This window comes from Schistosoma mansoni, chromosome 3 (assembly GCF_000237925.1).
Source record: "Schistosoma mansoni strain Puerto Rico chromosome 3, complete genome".
NCBI classification, from domain to species: Eukaryota; Metazoa; Platyhelminthes; class Trematoda; order Strigeidida; family Schistosomatidae; genus Schistosoma; species Schistosoma mansoni.
Window position 1 is genome coordinate 10833345 of NC_031497.1, and position 19466 is coordinate 10852810.

The following is a 19466-nucleotide window of genomic DNA, read 5'->3' on the forward strand; positions in this document are numbered from 1 at the left end:
GTTTCATCTTCTAAACAAGTTTGGGATACCCAAAACTCAGTGTCAGTACACAGTTCATAAGCTACGTTGACTGCGTAACGAAAACATAGTGGGGAGAAAATAAAGACGTTATCTAGTTCAAAATTCTTTATTGGTCGACGTATATACATATTTAATTTTGTTTATTGTTTCTTGGGATCGATTTTTGTGAGAATTTCATTTTCGCAATGGGCAAAGTCGCATAATTCAGAAGTGTATGGACAACCATCTGGATGGTTAAGTGACATCCAGCAGAATTTTGTTTTACGATTCTTCCCATTGTTGTTATTGAATAACGGAAATCCAGAATCATTAAGTTTCGCCATCTTTTCTGGTAACCAACGTAACTGAACGGTGTTTTTGATAGCTTGATGAATAGACAAAAAAATACTATAAGTATAGTTCCATAGGTACAAAAATAATCAGTTTTACATGGTAATTAGAATTGAATAAACATATATATCTCAATAAAGCATAGTTGAGAATAAACTTAGTAGACAGGTTGATTATTGTCATGAACACATCGTCCTAATCTGCAATTTGTGAAATGCAACAATGGGAATGGCCTCAATGAAACGAATTTCTTAAGCGCCTTTGTCCAATGAAACGAATGGTCAGATTTTACGAGGTCACTGTTATCTGTATAGGTCAGTAGCGTCTTTAAACTACCCATCTTGCGATAATTAAGTATTCTCTTTCGTTGTTCACACAAGGAGTATATAAAGCATATTCTGAAGTTTATTTTATATTACGCCATTAAGTAAACAACGATGCTGCTAGGAAGTAATTCTAAGCCATTCGAATAAATCAGTTTTTTCATACGATTGGTTTCCTTTACGAATTTGAAAAAAGCCAAAACAACAGTTGAAGCAAAATAATATGAATTTATTTTATCTCATAGTTTCTCATCAGCTGCTTATAAGCGTGTTCGTATTACAGTGTAACATTAAGACATGATATATTATCCCGGAAACAAAATACCATTCGGTGTCATTACCAAGGTTGGTAATTTCAAATAAATTGAGCATTGGGTAGATTGTTATTACTAATAATTATATATTTGTATACCCCAATGAGCAGAAAAATCAAGTCGGAAAATTTAGAAACTTAATTTTTTTGCTCATTGGGATATTTATAAATATATTTTTATTAGAATACGATTCGATTTTAGTAAACTTTTCCATCTTATCCAGTTTATTTACAGTAGTATAACTTTGTCCAGCTTACCATTTAAAATGCTACATCTTTCGGCAATCTACGGCCAGAAACAATACACCATAAAAAAATGGTAAACGTTCGAGTAATATGAGCTAGGAACAGAAGGAACTACATTTCTTCTGAATATGTATATAACTGAGTGCCGTAATCACTAAATCATCTTTGATGCAGACTTAATTAACATATAATATACTACTCAATATAAATTTGTCTTCAAAAACATATTTTTTATGTTTTTGTTGAACTCACACTTACATCTCTCTGACTTCCACTACAACTGTTCTAGAAAAATTAATTTACGACAAAAAATACCCAATCTAGCAGATCGTTATATACTATCCAGAATCTACTATTTCATTGACCCAACATTGTTTATTAATCGTATCACACGTGAAGCAAACACATTGACGATATACACCTCCTAAATTTCTAATTTCCACCAAGTTTCAAAAAAGTAAGGGAATTCATTATTTTTTCACCGAATAACAAAGTTAGAATTAGCAACCACGGTAAGGAAAGTAAAATTTAATGAGTTTCAGAAAAGCCGTTTAGTTAAAATACTCCTTACAGTTTATATGGGTCAAAAATTAATGTGAGGAAATATTAGACAAATCAAGATAATATAAGAAACTGAGGTATCTGTAAAATTCTACAAGGGTGTGGTAAGAATAATTAGCTATTTAGTGAATCTACTATACGGGATGCGAATTGTACTACTTATTAAGATATCCTGAATGATTTACCAACAAAGATATCGGAAAATTGTTATCACAATTGAGAACTAGTTACCGTGTAGGAATGATACACATGAAGTGATTAGATTAAGGTTCAACAATTCTTATAAACAAAACTAATACTTCTCAAAGCTCATTTTTCCAACACTAGCAAGTGTATATCGCAACAAATTATTCGACGCATTCCATTGACTATCCCCCATCTCAAACTATGTTAAGCGACAAGAAATATAAAGACATCCGAAAATGACTGTCTACTTGTATGAGGGAGCATTTGCTTAACTCCTTTAGTTACAGGAAGAGGAAGATCCTTAACCATTTACGATTGTTAATAAACTACTGAATATGAAAGTATATACACAAATTCTGATTTGACCCAGGAAACTAAATTTCCAAATACAAAATTTTCTAATGATTACCATGACATTTACAAAGAGTTATTTTTGAAGTATTGTGATTTCTACTTTATCCTACATTTTTAGATACCTTCACTACTGTATACCTGTCTACACTGCTATGAAATTTCTTAATTGGTCACTAACTTATTTGATGGCATAATTCGCATTTACTTTGTTTTTAGTCACTGAGTTTGATTTTGGATATAATCATATGCACACCTACTTACCCTGTCAAACTGTAATATCTTTATACACACATCCATATATATATATATCTTTCAATATTATGCATCCAGTGCATTCCAGCTGGAGAGTACTATCGAGAACTTTTTAAATCCTTTATTTTTTACACTGTTTATCCCACTAAATGGTGTGTACTTAAGAAAAATCAGAAGTAATACATTGAAACACTAGTCACAATTGGGACTGCTAATTTTTAAGATACATATACAATTTAAAATTACATAAAAAATATACAGATCACATAGATTATTTAGTTAATTTTATGTTAACTCACTTCGAAAACACTGGTGGTGATTCCTCAAGACAGTTTGCAAACCACCATGCTGAGATTTTAATAACTTCATATCATCCAATGACACAAGTTCACTGCACTCTGATAAAGTTAATGTGCCTTATTAAGAGGGAAGAATATTTTATTCTGATTTTTTCCCATATTCTATCTTTTGTAATAAGTCAATATATTTGAGAGAAAAGCATCAGTACAATCGTGCAAAAAAAACTAGAGATACTCAAGTTAGTACTGGAAACATATTTATCATCATACAGAATGGTAGTAAAACATAGTTCTGTGATCACTTTTGCATAAAATGTGAAGTTCCAACAAAATAAGTATATCAATGTGTACAGTAGGCAATTAGATATAATTTAGTGATCAATTAATTCAATATCTAAACTGTCTTCATGCAATAGCTGGATGAATGAAGAACATTATGAATTCATTACAATCGAGCGGATAACAGAACAAATTCAGAAATATAAGATGATTTATCACTATCATAGTGACTAGTTTAAGTAAAAGTGTTTTCATATAAGTGATTTTGATAAGATTTAATCTTGAGTCATGACGGAACTAGGTTTTAATAAACAGAAAGTCAACATATTTCACAAAAGTTAGTCAAGAGTGATGTAAACAATGATAGCAGTGAAATCCAAAGCCAAAATGAGATATCCACTTTTCGTTTATGAAGTGTTACTTAGCAGAATACAAAGCTCCAATAATATACAGTACAAGACGCCTTGAAATGGCTACATAGTATTAGCTGATACACAAGTGATATAGTGTTTTGTTGAAAGAGCTTGTAAATTCAAAACATCTCATCGTGTATGAACGGCGAACTCAAGCAAACCCCACTAAAGAATAGTTCCATAAAACAACATCGAGTCTCGTATAGGATAAATCATACTCCCCATGAGTATACAGAACTCCACCTGTAGCTCCTTCGGGGGCTACTGCCGGTCCCAAATCCGGATAAAGGGGGAGGGTTGGGCATGGGGTTAGCGACTCCATCCTGTAGAGAACTAATTCGCAAAAAAAGCTAACCAGAAAAAATTATTCAAACCATTTAAACTTTGCCCTGGGAGTTGAAGTAAGGATTATGACGCCTCATGATGAAAGCCGAGATTCTTCGGAAGTCACGAGGCCGATGCCCCTTCTAACAAAGAAGAGCCCAGGACAAAGTGGGTTGGAGAATGCTGGTCGGCGGCCTATGCTCCATTGGGAGTAACAGGCGTAAGTAAGTAATGAGTATACAAAAAAAGCCACGTCCTTATATTACTTAGTTATCTAGACTAGCAAACAGTTAGGTGGTTATTAATAATTAAGCATAATTTAGATCAGTTCCACAAAATTTGTGTGATGTGATCGTTTATTGATGTTTGCTTTTCGACTATTTGGATACCTTAATAATATGAAGAGTTTTATAAACAAATGTAAATTATATCTACTCTGCAGAGTATAAAACCATCGGAAAAAACGACCTGCACAAACCTCTGGGTTACTGCTTTCTTAGACGAGCATATGTTGCCATAAACTCTCCTGTTTCCAATTTGGTATAATTAATAAATTATGTCTGTCGGTCGAGCGTTCTTACGCGCTTTCATAAAATCCACACAACCTATCATAAATTTAATTACAGAGTAACTCGAGGGGCACCATCAAGATGATCAATATGCCTTCCTCCTCTTATAATTTCTGGAGAAACGGCAGGCAATTAGTATATAATTTATATATCAAATATGTTAGGCGGTGGAAAGAGATGTCACGGAAGTAGGTATTATTACCAAGGTTTGACTTGATAATTTCGAATAAATTGAGCATTGGGTAGATTGTTATAAATAAATAATATATTTGTAATATCCCACTGAGTAGAAAAATTAGATTAAACTCTATTCTTTATCACTATAAAGGTCACACATTCCGTTGTACTATTTATTTATTCTCTGAAGAACTGTCTTACATTGAGTCACGAAACGTCAGAAAATCTAATTTTTCTACTAATTGGGATATTACAAATATATTATTTATTTAGATGTCACGGGAGTTAGACTCGTCGTAAAATCATACGGGTAAATATGAATAAGGACTAATCATAGTTATACACGACCATTAGATTTTGATTGTATACAAAAACAGTAGTATGTATTTTTGTTCAAGAAGTTAAGTTGAACTACTTATTAACGCCTCCTTTTTCTACGTTAGCTGTCATACTGAATAGAGACAGGTTATGTATCACGCTGTCAATAGTGTGAAACGCACTTTTAACCGTTCACAGTGATTCGTATGATAATTTAGACCCCTATTTATCTTACGCTCAATCTACCCTTGGACTTATTGAACTTCCAACATTCCAGTGAAAAATTGGATACTATTTGAAAAAGTATCTACCAATAAAACTGTTATGAAACCTTACCACCAGGATTCCACCAACGATTGTCCAAAGTTCGTACTTTTAAATCATCAGAAAGCATTAGATTATGGGATTGTAAATGATATTTATCTGGCTTACAGATTAATAAGGCTTTGAAAACTGTATGTGATATTTTGTCAAGAACAGATTTCGAAACTTTTGCACAGTTATAGGAAACCTCTGTGGGTGGACGCACAACAAACGTTTTGTTAGGTTTTGAAGTGATGTCACGTTCGTATTCAATGTATTTATTAACAGTAGACAAACGATCTGAGTGTTCATTATCATCAGAGTACTTTGAATCGATTATATTTCGACCAACAATACATATCTAAAATAAAGAAACATAAAAACAACATTTAAGAAAATAGAAACTAGAGTCAACAATTACTCAGTAGAAAGTTATGTGAATTTCACAAATAGTCGGAATACATCGTTTAAAACGAGATGAAATTACCAGGAAATCCATTTTATTTGTTGACTTACAGAAATGTCACTGGATCAATGCGAAGCAAATGTTTACTACATAATGCTAGTGCGTGTTCTTTGATTATAGAAGAAAGCTAAACCATTTATTCTTCCAAAACTATTTCTATCAATTAGTGATACAGATTACGTTGGCTAGTGGGTTTTAAAGAGAAACTAAGTCGCTGAATCAATAGCTTTACGTTTTCGTGATCTGTGAGATTGCAGATAGCCGTGATATCATACTGTAGTGCACTACAACAGCTAGAGAACACTATGATATTAGCTAAAGTAGTTAAGAAAATTCCGATACAAAAATTAGCAGATAAAGTTAAGTAAGACTAAAAAAATTGTTTGCAACCCCCAAACAATGAACTAAACAAATGACTGTCTCGAACAATAAATCCCCTATTAGTTTGTCAGTCTACAGCTTTAAGTTTATGACCAAATTAAGCAGTCTCATTTGTTGAATCCAGCTCCATGAATTGAACATTATAGCAACCGTTTCAACTACCCTCTCCTTGCCATATACGACATATCACCAGCTCTATCACAACCAATGAATTAATGACCACAGAGTAAAACTGTGCAACAATACTAAGTGAGAAATCTTCATGTTCGTTTTTAGATGACATACACAACTGTAGATAGCTGCAACTGGCAACATAGTTACAATGTATTTTGAATCTAACAAGGTTCGTGGCGTAACTCACACATAATTGTAGTTCATCTTTCAGCCACCAGGTTGTTTGTAGAAATACAATAGATATTTTATTATTTTGAGTTACTGACAGCAGGGCATATTGCAATTTTACATTATATATATATATATATATATATATATATATATATATATATATATATATTCGACAAATAACTAATAATTACAAGCCTACACGTTTAGTTGATGGTATTCTGAGCGCATCAACTTCAGGTACAAATCTGCAAATGGCAAGAATTTGTTGTATATAATTAAGATATGTTCCATATCGACTACTTTCTGTTATGTGTTTGACATTTATGTCGTCAGGTAAAAACGAAAGTGAACTCTTCGGGATATTGAATTTTCCAAAAAGGCTGTAAGGACAACATGGTAAAACAAATAGCTTGCACGATGGTCCACTTTTACATGCTAGTATAGGCAACCAAGGTGTAAGTTCATCACTGTGATTCCCGATTAGCCAGTTGGCTTGTGGAAACCCAACACACATCTTCTGGATTCAACGAAATTCCTAAAATATGAAATATTGATAGCGAGTTTACAGAGTTGAGTAGCATTATAAATGACTTTTAATTATAAAGTCTGACCTGTTGACAAGAATAATTACTGGAGCTGGCGGACTGGATCAGAATAAAACTATTACTCTTAGCCGATACTACACAAATATAATGAGAAAGAATATGGAGCTAACCAATGAAAAATAGAAACGACCAAAAAGAAACAAGAGTTGGGTCGGATATCTGAAGTGATATAAGATTATATGAATTCCTCTGGTTTTGTTAAATGAAGAACAGTGATTTTCTTTGTTCATGTTCCCAATAGAAATATATTTATGTTCTGGTACAATAGGGCACAAATAAATGTGCCAAACAAATGAAGCCATGATATTGTAAAGAAATGAGAGAAGGGTAGTACAATCAATAAATAAACAGAAAAAGTATTTAATATGGGATAAAGCTCAATTAAGAACACAACCAACATTTCTTTCAGTTAAGTAAGTTTATCTCGATATTGGTAACAGTGTAGTAGGAAACTACATTAGGATCGTCACTGGCTTAAATGCTGATTCACATGTGATAACATTTCGAGGAACCGAGCTGCAAGATCTTTAGAAACTCGACAAGGGAATCTTGATTTACCGACAGATCCCAGCCATATTGACTGGATATGTATCATTGCGAACGAGGAATGTTAACAGGTCTTCGACTAGAGATAACGATAATTATGAACCCCGGTTGAGAAATCTGAGTTTATCAACAATGATCAGCTTGACAACCAGTGGCTTCATGAACTGGTGCCACGTAATGATTGAGCTACCCTTAGCTTCTTATGATCAACTTTTGTGATCTTCAAATAGGTCGTTTTCTTCGAGTTTACTATCCCGAAGAACTACTCAGAATTTAGATGATGTTAGAAACTGTATTGGTTTAATTGGGTGTCTTATGGTTATTTCACAAGAGGGTTTGTCTCTTCTTACTAACTAGACCAATTATCGATTTAGGCCCACTAAATTAATGTGTCATATTGTGCTATTTCCCATTGCTTCATGTTATTTATGGCTTTTTCAACTTTGCAGATGAGATTTGGTTATTCATTACACAGGACAACGATATCACTTACATTTGACGTCAAAGTCTCCTACTAATTAAGAGATCCCCCATTTGAAGATAAAAAATAATGACTTTTAGGTCGACATTGATATTTCAATTACCACGAGTGAAACCCAGGTATAACATCCTCACTTGTGATTTTTTCAACTCAAATATTCTAAAAAGTAAAATACTTAGCTAGTTTTATGGGCGAAAAACAGTTGGTGTACGGGAAGCCAGTTTTATTTAAAATGATCGGAAGCTGTATATTAACATCACCTTCCTAGGATTTATTTTTCAAATTACATAAAATTATACGAACTAAATATTACGTGATGTCATTTAAAACAATGGTTGACAGCTACTAAGGTTACAGAACTTAAAACACAATTTTGTATTCCGTAAGAAAATCAAATCGGGATTTGAAATACACCGAGAATTAAAAGATTAAATGCAATTCAGGGATTAAGAAAGCACAAGAAATATACCTTTAAACGTTGTTGTACACTTAGTGGATAAGACTTCCAAATGTGCCTTTTACGTACATCTATTCCTATACCAGTGAACTTGCTGAATAAGGGATAAAGTACCTTACTCCTTCAGATGTAAGTATGTAAGTCAACAGTCCATTCCCACAACCAAGATCAACGAAATTAACATGTTCATTTTTCCATAAACACTAAACAAACATAAATCTATTATGCAATTTGACATACTATAAGGTAGCAAGCTATACCAATATCTTCATACACGAATTTCATTGGGTCTGTTTTCTCCGACCAGTTCTACTAAAAATAGTCAATCACAATTTTAATGGATACCTTAACTAGAGTAGGTCCATAGGTATTTTTCAAGCGTTCGTATTGCAGTTGATATTGACGGCAATCAATTAGTGAGAGAGAAGGAATATTAACTTTTGCATCACAAGAATACCAAAGATTGAGCTTTTGTTCAAGGACGTCTTTTAGCCAAGAACTGTGGAAAAACCCAGGAGACTCATCCAAGACAGAAACTTGGATGCGACCACTTCTAATCAGCATAATAGAGTAAACTTACTTTGTTTTCTCGACAATGTAAGTTATCGAGATAGATGAAAACTTATAAACTGATCCTTTGGAACAAACTTCAGTGAATTCACTGATCCCAGTATGGAGCTTCGGATAGACAACCCTTACGAAGGATTCATCAGTTTCGGACACAACGGATGAAGCAAATACATCTTTATGTACAACATGGGGTTTATGAATCCATATAGACAACGCCGCGGTAAAGCGTGCATCCATTTGAAGGCTAAAATGCACAAAAAATATTAGTCAAATAGCTGATGTCAGTTAACTGATTAGTTATTACAAAACTATCCTCCTGAATGTGGGAGTTAAACTAACTTATACTACCGAGCCAATTAGCATTAAGACATATATTATTTGTTCTTGCAAGAAATTTAGATAGCAATGAAGGATAGCACTATTACACTAAAGAGTGTACGATCATTTAAGACTCAAATGACTTTTTATTAGAAACAAAAATCATCTTGCGGTATCTCAAACTAAAAAAGAACGTAAAACCCAAACAACAAGCATCTGTCCTTTCTAATCCAACATTCCAGCAAACACAGACCGTGCTACCTCAAAAGATTGTTCGACTATTTAGGTGAGTTGATTGGATACGAATGAAGTGGGCATGAAGACATATTCGATGTCATAACATCGCTGTTCATATCACGGTCAACACGTAAGCAATAAAATTGCCTTCCATGAATCGATAGGGAAATCTGAAAACTGACACAGAGTAGGAAACATTTTTGGGACTTGTTGCTAACACTGGTCGTGATTTATTTAAGTGTGAGTACCGAAAAGTCAAGAATATGCGTAAAAAGGCTATAGCTAGACTCCTGAATACTTAAGAAAGATATTCGACACATGATAGCCATAGTTGCCCAGAACGATTGTTTTCGTATGTTATACAAAGAACAAAACGTAGTATTGGATTCCCCCAATTACCATTACACGAGAATTCGAACACGGTCAAAGCTGAGATTTTGTCAAACTATTTTAGCGAGGTCTACTCTGTGGGCTTTGTTATTAACACTCCCCGTAACCACGCTACTGAGATACCAGCCACAGTACCAGTGCTTGTAAGTCACCGGGGCCCGACGGGTTGCACTTACGATTGCTACTATTCCTCCTGGGAATTATTTCAGAAAAACTCACGGTAACGTTTAGCATGTCCCTTTCCCAAACTCTAGAGATTGAAATAATGCTATCGCTAGCCCTATACTTATGTATGGAAGGAAACATTGTTTTTATCTATTGAACTATCGACCCACCTAGCACAGTAACTAAGGTGTCTGAGAAAACAATTCGGAATAAGTTACCAAGTCATGTAGAATCATGCAATCTGTTAACTTCTGAGTAAAACGAGTCTCAATATTTATGATTAACTAACCAATCAAGAGAGGATTGGACAGCAGCCGAAGATAGTAGTTTGACTGCCAATGTGATATTCAAATAGTTTGACGTGTATCAATGAGGGCTTAAGCAAAGCCCTAAGGGCTTTGGAACAACAAGAGTCACAAAAGAGCAGGAACAACAAGACAGGAATATCAGTGAATCATGACTTGAAAACAACTACGGATTGCAATCCAGCAATTCTCAGAGGTCTTCAATTGTTAAAGTCACTTCACTGAAGATTCAAACGATTTAACAAGCATACTATTCATGTTTTATGCTCTATCTATTCGAGACGTCGATTAGAGTATTGCATTTCATCAGTAAGTTTACGTCTTACAAAGGATGTTACCACACTGCAGAGTGTTCATCGTAAAGCAACTAAGATAATGACAGGCTTTTCCAAACCGTCTTACAAAGAGCACTTGTAATATATATATATATATATATATATATATATATATATCGCAAAACAAGGTGACCTTTGGTTTATATTCCGCGTCTTAATTAATGGGTTGAACATGAACATGGATCGTCTAACATCCTCTAGAACTAATTATCTCCGAGGCCACAAGAAGATTAAAAAACCTAGACCAAATGAACTCAGTGGGATTCCATTTTTTTAACCGATTGGTCAATGACTAGATGGTGTGTTCCAGTGTGCTTTACGCGAACAGGCTTCATCAACCCCACCAGTGAACACTTTCAAAGAGAAGCTGGATCTCCGCTCCAAACGTTTAACACAGGTCAGATGACTTGCCATTTTTTCTCGGAAGACCGAACTTCTAGCAGAAGTAAGATTTTAGTGTTAAGTAGTAAGGATAAGAAGTTAATCGACCTATATTAATCCTTGCGATCTGAAGTGTTGTGGAGATCCAAACTAACCTCGACGGTACATCTACCAAAATTAGAACTACATGGAGGAGATTAGCAAGGTAATACATCTTAACACTAAGAACATCGTTCAGTATATGATAAGCCGATAATTAGGTCACCCCGTAACCTGCAGTAATACAACGGTAATAGGCTGAGGCGTTGCAGTCTGTCTTCATGAGATAGCCCAGAGAAACCTTTTACCATTGTAGTCCCCCACCGTTGAACTTGTTCTAACATGTCCGACTCATACTTCGAACAAATACTAGCCACGTAGATCATATATTCCAAATGCGCCTCCACTTAAGTCGGGTGTAATACCTTAGAAATTTCTCCATCCAGGTAATGAAACTGCAGCTGCAAATAATTCGCAAAAATAAATAGCTTTTTAAGTGTTCGACATTGGATACTGACCACATTAGTTTTATTGGACTTGTTTAACTGAAGACATTCGGTCAGTCATCCGCACCAGATCACGTTACACCTCATTAGTATCGCGGTAGACGCATCCGACTAAGCAGTCGAAGAAGTCTTGCAACAATTAGTTAACCACTACCGGCAACCTTTGACATTTTTCTTGAGACGGATACTAGACACCGAACAAAAGTGAAGCACTGTTGTAGGGAACTCCTAGCTACGTATTGTGCTGTACGACGTTTCCAACATTCCATCTAAAGAAGAGAATTCACGCTTTTTACCGATCATAAACCTCTTACCTTCTCTTTAAGTTCATCTTTAGACAAGTACTCACATCGTGAGTCTCGACAACTGGACCACATTTTGCAGTTTACTTTAGATATACAACACACTTCTGGAGCAAACAATGTAGTTACAGATGCCTTGTCTCGTATAACTTCCTTGAACATTTTCCAAGAAATCGATCTACTTAAACTCACTCAGCTTGAAAACGAAAGCGCTGATCTTCAGCACGAGTCATCCTCAACAACCTTTAAAATACATATTAAACAGATTGGAACAGGTAAGGAAACCTTATTTTGTGACACATCTACAGGTAGGGATCGACCAATCGTACTAAAACATTATCGACGCAACGTCTTTAATACGTTGCACAGACTTCCTCATCCAAGTGTTCGTGCATCCATCAAGCTTATAGCCGAACGGTTTTGCTGGCCTGGTACGAATAGAGACGTGAGGGAGTGGGCACGCTCCTGTGTAAGCTGCCAGGAATCTAAGGTAATTAGACACACCAAATGTCCCTCAGGCTCTTTCAAAACTCCTGATGCTTGTTTCGACCATGTTCATCTGGATTTGGTAGGAACCTTACCAGATTCTAATGGATACTCTGAAATGAGACAAACACTGCCTTCACTTGTTGCGGAGGCCTAGGCAAGATAAGCTGTCTAAACGGGTCCTCGTCAAGGGTTCGTTGATCAATGACCTCCCGTATTCCTAGTAATTTGTCTGTTACTGAGCCATATTGTAGGTCGATGTTGGTAAAGATTTGGTCTGAATTTGTCGATCGGTTAGACCTCTATGTTTAAGAATGGCCTTTTTCAGAGTTCATAAGATTCTCAGACATCACTAGTGAGCCTGCTAGGCGTGACGTACCTGTTGAATTTGTGCGGTAGTGCCTTCACTTCTGAGAGGTGCTGTGCACGTGAGTCAGTTTTCGCGTAGCAGAACCGGGCCTCGATGTTGTCGGGTCGGAATGACATCAGCTGAAGTGAGGGTAGCGAAAGAGTATTAAATTTAAATAAGCTTGGAGTTTTTCCGGTCATGATGAACATAAAGTATGACAATAAACGAGAAAAAATACCCAAAAATACGAAAAGAATGTCACAATATGTACACATTAAAGTAAAAATCCTGATATATAAAGTTCCAAAATGGGACAGACTCACAGTTCACAAACATGTACATAAGATCACGTCGGGCTCATCACTAAAGATGCCAAAAGTATTCGGAGTTCGGCAACACTATAACCAGTAAGACCTTCCATCATGAATTGTGCCCACCCAGTGAAATCAAAAGTCAGAAGCGAAGAGGTTCGAAGATATATTTGATAGGCTATCGATGAATCGAGAAGTGACTGATCTAAACTGATTAGCGGTTGTAGGAGAAATTGAGCACGGGTTACTCACTCGTGATCTGGTTCGAATTCTTGACCAAGCGCCTTCATCCAGGTAAGCTCACTAAAGCCGATGCGGTCAGCATCAAATGTCGAAGACTTAAGGAGCTATTGGCTGAGGGGATTTATTTACCTCTATGGACTCATTCAATGGTTTCCTTTTCTTTGATTTCGTGATCGGAAAGAGGAATCATGTTTGTTACTGCATCTCATGTCTTAATACCCACCTTGTGTTGGAATGACCATTTCATTGATCAATCAGGTATTTTACTGTAAAAGACTTTTCCAAGTCCACGACAAAAGCAAGATTGAAACATCATTCTTTACGTGAAATAACACTTTCTATGGCCAATATGGATCTAAATCAATACTTTTCCTACTATATGACAAATTTAGACGACGTTCATCACCATTGTTTTACTTCGTTATTTGGTCACGCTTCGCGCTCTTGCTAGACCTCACGACTAAGTTACTTATCGAAGATGTCTCGTTATTTGTTGTCAAGACAAGTGTTTAATAAGGTATTTTAGTCCCTGTTCCCTAAAGTCCCTGTTTAGTTTTTAAATTTGAAGCCATTATGCTCTTCCTACTCATCTAGTCCTAAGGGACATGTTGTTGGCATAGATCTTGGAACAACGAATTCATGTGTTGCAGTAATGGAGGGAAAGCAGCCTAAAGTTCTGGAAAATTCGGAAGGTTGTCGCACTACTCCATCGGTAGTGGCGTTCACGAGTGACGGAGAAAGGCTTGTGGGTGCACCTGCCAAAAGACAAGCTGTTACTAACTCAGCAAACACGTTTTCTGCAACCAAACGTCTTATAGGGAGACGGTATGACGACCCAGAAGTGCAAAAAGACATAAAAAACTCTGCATTCAAAATTATTAAGGCCTCCAATGGCGATGCCTGGCTTGAAGCTCATGGAAAAGCCTATTCACCCAGCCAGATAGGTGCATTTGTGTTAATCAAAATGAAGGAAACTGCAGGTTCGTTTCTTAGTGCACATTATCAAGCAGATTTTCAGAAAGTTATCTGGGGTCGAAGGTGAAAAATGTGGTGATCACTGTTCCCGCTTATTTTAACGATTCCCAACGACAGGTATTTGTCCTTTTTCTCCACCTGAATGTAAATCTAGGCAACAAAAGATGCTGGAAAAATAGCAGGCATGGAAGTCTTGCGTGTCATAAATGAACCTACTGCTGCGGCTTTAGCTTACGGTCTGGATCGAACGGATGATAAAACGTAAATTCACTATTATACTTATGATGTGCTTAGGATAGCGGTTTATGATCTTGGGGGTGGTACATTCGACATATCAGTATTAGAAATTCAAAAGGGGGTGTTCGAAGTGAAATCCACTAATGGAGATACATTTTTAGGAGGTGAGGATTTTGACAATGAATTGCTACGCTCTTTGATTAAGGAGTTCCAGCGAGAGGTAATGGTCGATTACTTAATCTAATCTCTTTAGCATGGAATCGACGTCACAAAAGATCCAATGGCTCTCCAGCGTGTCAAAGAAGCTGCCGAAAAAGCTAAAATTGAGTTGTCATCTTCCTTGCAAACCGATATTAACCTACCCTATTTAACAATGGACAAAGCGGGCCCCAAACATATGCATTTCAAATTAACTAGAGCAAAATTAGAATATCTTGTGGAATCACTAATCAAGCGTACAATCGAACCATGTAACAAAGCCTTGAAGGATGCTGAAGTTAAACCTTCAGATATCGGTGAAATTATACTAGTCGGTGGTATGACTAGAATGCCGAAGGTGAGGTGTATACATTACTAAAACTGAATTATCAATAGGTTCAAGAGACAGTTGAGAAGATATTTGGAAAGACACCTAGTAAAAGTGTCAATCCAGACGAGGCTGTAGCTATGGGCGCGGCAATCCAAGGTGGAGTCCTTGCTGGTGATGTCACAGACGTGCTGCTGCTTGACGTTACTCCTTTGTCACTTGGTATAGAAACTCTGGGTGGTGTTATGACCAAGCTTATAAATAGAAATACAACTATTCCCACAAAAAAGTCGCAAGTGTTTTCTACGGCTGCTGATGGCCAGACACAGGTTGAAATTAAAGTATATCAGGGTGAGCGTGAAATGGCAAGTGACAATAAATTACTGGGACAGTTCTCCCTGGTGAGTTCTTAGGAACTTGTTATTGTACCATGTCATACACAGTCACGTTTTTCGGATAGTATTACTTCGTTTATTGTTTCTAATAGGTGGGGATACCTCCCGCTCCACGTGGTGTTCCTCAGATTGAGGTCACATTTGATATTGATGCCAACGGAATTGTCAATGTAGCTGCACGTGACAAAGGGACTGGTAAAGAACAACAGATTGTCATACGTTCCGGTGGAGGTTTAAGCAAGGATGAGATTGAGAATATGGTGCGCAATGCCGAACAATACGCAGAAGTAGACAAAAAGCGTAGAGACCTTGTGGAATCAGTAAACCAAGCAGAAGGTATAGTTCATGATACAGAGTCAAAGATCAATGAATACAAAGATCAGTTGCCTGCAGATGAGGTACGTTAATTCACCGGCTTTAATTGTAACTTATAACCATAAATTTGCGTCCTCTTCGAAATACATATTACACAGATTCCACTTTTGATAAAATAGACCTGTTAAAGAAATTTAACTAGGTAGACATATACGTCGAATAGTTAGTAGTATCTATTTTTGTAAAACCTCACACCTCTTGATTGCAGATGGCTTTGTCGATAATCATTGCTACTGACAAAATGGCTAGGAACGTAAATTTCATGCAATATCTGTTTTGGCTTTGACACCCCTCGCTCATCCGATCCTTATTGTGTTGTCATTCCAATGGATTTAGTTACACTTTACAATAAACAACATCAAATTCCTTACAATCTAACCATCTAAGTTGGATAATTCAATGTGAAGTTTTTCTAAGATGTTCAGCTGATATTTATTCGAGGCTTGGAGTACCCAATGTACTGACTAGCTGTTTTAAGGATCCATACGGAAACAATAAACATTGAGTATAACCGAAGCGAGTGTAATGCTCATGTTGTGTTGGGATCAGTGCAGTAACAATTAATGAGTTATTTTTTCTGTGTTAGAACTTGAACTTTTTTTTCAAGTTTCACCTACAAAAACTACCTACTTAGCTTATTTACATATGAGTACTCTTCAACAGTCTAAAGTCACACATGTGAGTCATAAGACAGCATGGCACAAATGCCTGTCAGCTTAAGTTGCTGTAGCACATAGGATGATTTCTACCAGGATATAATTAGCTACTCAATATTATCCCCGTTCCCTTTTTTCCCCTTTTGCTTCAATGATATTGTGTGACAACTTGGTAAGATACACAATCGTCATGTTTTTAGTGTATAAAAGTATTCTTGAATTCAGCTCTTATCCGGCAATACTTCTGCAATCTTTAATTAAATATAGAATACAAAACAGGTGGATCTCATGAGTAGAAGGTAGCGTATGGTCGGTTAACTTTAATATTTAAACAGGAAAGTTTGATCGGACCCTCTGACATGTAATTGAGTCCCCAAGTTCACTGAATTGGTGTTAATGTCTACAAGGAACATCCTGTATTGCAAATCGTTTTCATGTTCAACAGCAGTAGTCATATTCTGCCTATTTGGTGTATCAAAGTAACGTAATTTTCTCAATTTAGAGGGAGAAACTCAGTGTACTTATCGAAAAGTTAAGAAGTCGGTTGAATAACAAGGATAGCGAAACAGCTGAAAGTATCAGAGAAGCTACTAACGAACTTCAGCAAGCGTCCCTCAAGTTATTCGAAGTTGCCTATAGAAAGGTTAGTTTTTGACAAGTTTATAATTTGATGTAAAATAGATGGCAGGTGAACAGGGAACAAAAACGGACTCTCAAAGTGACGAATCAGCCAAACAAGAAAAGCAGTAATCAACAGTTCGTTTTCGGGATTTCCTCACAAATGTATTTCCTTCAATCCTTTACTTCTCAGAGTGGAGTGTACTTTATCGGAAATCAATTAACATTTGTTTTGATGACAATAACGATTGTTTGATTGTATCCATTCAGTTATTAGCTCCTTTAGAACTCGTCACTTGCGATATTCTTAAAATTGTGTACATATTTTAAAATGTCATCAATAAAATTTATTACGGTTGATCATCTATTCTAAATAATTGTAATGAGTACCTTCTGAATCCCTCTTTTGGAATTTTGAGATTGATCCTTTCAAATAAAATGGATTTCCCAAGTTCGCGATTTCAGTTGTCCAAATTGCGGCCAGTTTAGCATTTCGACCAGAGTGCAGTTCCAAGCCCCCGTATATCCGTTACTTACTACTCGAAAAAAAACTGCTTTAGCTTTTTATCCCTTATCACTATTTTGCTTTCGAAAAGTACATAGAATCAGCCAGTTCGTTAATGCTTTCTTGGATGTTTATTCATGTAAGTTCCACATCCTCATGACGTATCGATTTCCCCTTTAAAGGGATATTTCGGAACAGGATGCTATGAATTATTTTTCCAGTTGTAGTGTCATTAGACTAAGGATGACGGAAATAATAATGTAACTTCGTGACCAATTAGTAATCTGTGTACTCGGATTCAGACTGCACTATTTACTACCAACTTGCTGAAACTTTAAGTGTAGTAGTGGTATTCACTTTGGGATTTGCTGGTGAGATTCACATGACCGAAGTCTGGTATCTCTCAGGGTATGTAGCGTTCACCAGCTGCTTGCAAACAACTCTGTACCAGACTCCTTCCCTGTTGTGAAGGTTTGTTCACGGTTTCCCTCGAATTTCCTGCAATATGTGTTCTTTGTTATCCCTCTTATTTACTTTGAGAATTTCAAGCCACAGCTTGCCCTCTGAAACTGTTCGATAGTCTTATTAATAGTGTATCCTGTCCATCTAATTTCTTCATAACTTGCAGCTGGATTTTTCTCTGTGAGAGTCAGTTACTGCCTTTCGTCTCTGATTAATGGATCCGGTGTATCTTGTATAAACAGCCGTTTATAACTAAGTATATTTTTTTGTCATATTTGTGGTACTTCAAGCTTAAATTCTGTCCACTTAAACTTTTAATGTTAGTTTTGAGAATCCCATCATTAGTCTTGGGTGGCAGTTGTTTTAAGTCCTAGATATTCAACTGTAGGGATTTTCTTGCGTTGTCAAGTCTTATCTTGACGTCTCCATACATGAAAGTTCTTCAACCATCAGGGTAGATTATAATTGGTTTCCTATCACTGACGCTTTCGTAGCGGGGTTCGTTTTGGCGAGATGCTGTTGCTAACAATCATTCTGACTGTCCTTCCGTGCTTTGGGTCTTCACTAACCCTAGAGCTAGTCCAGGATTTGCTAGGTTAAACTGCGCAACAGTTTGTTCCGTCCTACTCTATGAGTGTGGATATTAAGGATAAAGTGTATTCGTAGGTTACTGTTATTTGATCATTGGTGTCTTTGAACGATCGCTCCTGTATTTTGGGACCATCGAGTAGAGTGCTGATGTGCGATGACTGCCTGGTGTAGGAGAAAGCTAGGAGCCCCCAAACCTATGTATATCAGTATTCCATAAATTTATTGACAGTTGGTCTGAGTCATGTTAATAGATATCAAGTATACAGTTGAAGTCCGCACGGTTATCGTAATTAATGTTTAGAGGCTGGTTGAAAGCTCGTAGTCGTTCTCAGTGGCTCAGACGCACTCACGTTTTGTCTTGCTTCAGAACATGCAGCACAAAATCTCACCATTTTCTTTACCGAGTCTTTCCAATTCTGATAGTGTTGTCACTTCTACTACTGGCAAGTAGTTAGTAGTCTCGTGGTTTTGTCCTACATCTTCATTTCTACCCTTGGGTTATTTTCACACCAATCTTTTTGTTCCATAAACCCCATGGGCTGCGATCATTGAAAGGTTTTGTTAGAAATTGGAAATATTTGTCAGATCAAGACTGTGTATCACTCACTTCAATTGAATAGGGTGTAAGTGTACCTTACTG

The 19466-nt window shown here is 36.4% G+C and overlaps 2 protein-coding genes across 3 annotated transcripts; one reads left to right on the forward strand and one right to left on the reverse strand.

The window, feature by feature from the left end:
* Nucleotides 1–112: 112 nt before the first annotated feature.
* Nucleotides 113–9356, reverse strand: Smp_181480 (hypothetical protein; the record flags this gene model as incomplete). The annotated part of the gene is made up of 9 exons (XM_018799184.1): nt 113–385; nt 2886–3002; nt 5302–5629; nt 6660–6977; nt 8562–8639; nt 8669–8752; nt 8790–8858; nt 8895–9099; nt 9130–9356. 9 exons carry the CDS (start codon nt 9354–9356, stop codon nt 162–164), a joined length of 1650 nt encoding a protein of 549 aa, XP_018650998.1. The 3' UTR covers nt 113–161.
* A 4558-nt stretch (nt 9357–13914) lies between these two features.
* Nucleotides 13915–17628, forward strand: Smp_106130.1 (putative heat shock protein 70 (hsp70); the record flags this gene model as incomplete). 2 transcript variants are annotated; one of them, XM_018799185.1, is made up of 10 exons in its annotated part: nt 13965–14003; nt 14040–14466; nt 14505–14578; nt 14616–14722; nt 14756–14918; nt 14952–15254; nt 15293–15625; nt 15712–16017; nt 17153–17293; nt 17332–17628. In XM_018799185.1, the coding sequence occupies 10 exons, from the start codon at nt 13965–13967 to the stop codon at nt 17398–17400; spliced, it is 1962 nt and encodes a 653-aa protein (XP_018651000.1). In that variant the 3' UTR covers nt 17401–17628. The 2 variants fall into 2 exon arrangements, with proteins under 2 accessions (XP_018650999.1, XP_018651000.1); XM_018799186.1 differs by having other exon boundaries at nt 13915–14003; nt 15293–16017.
* Nucleotides 17629–19466: the final 1838 nt, after the last annotated feature.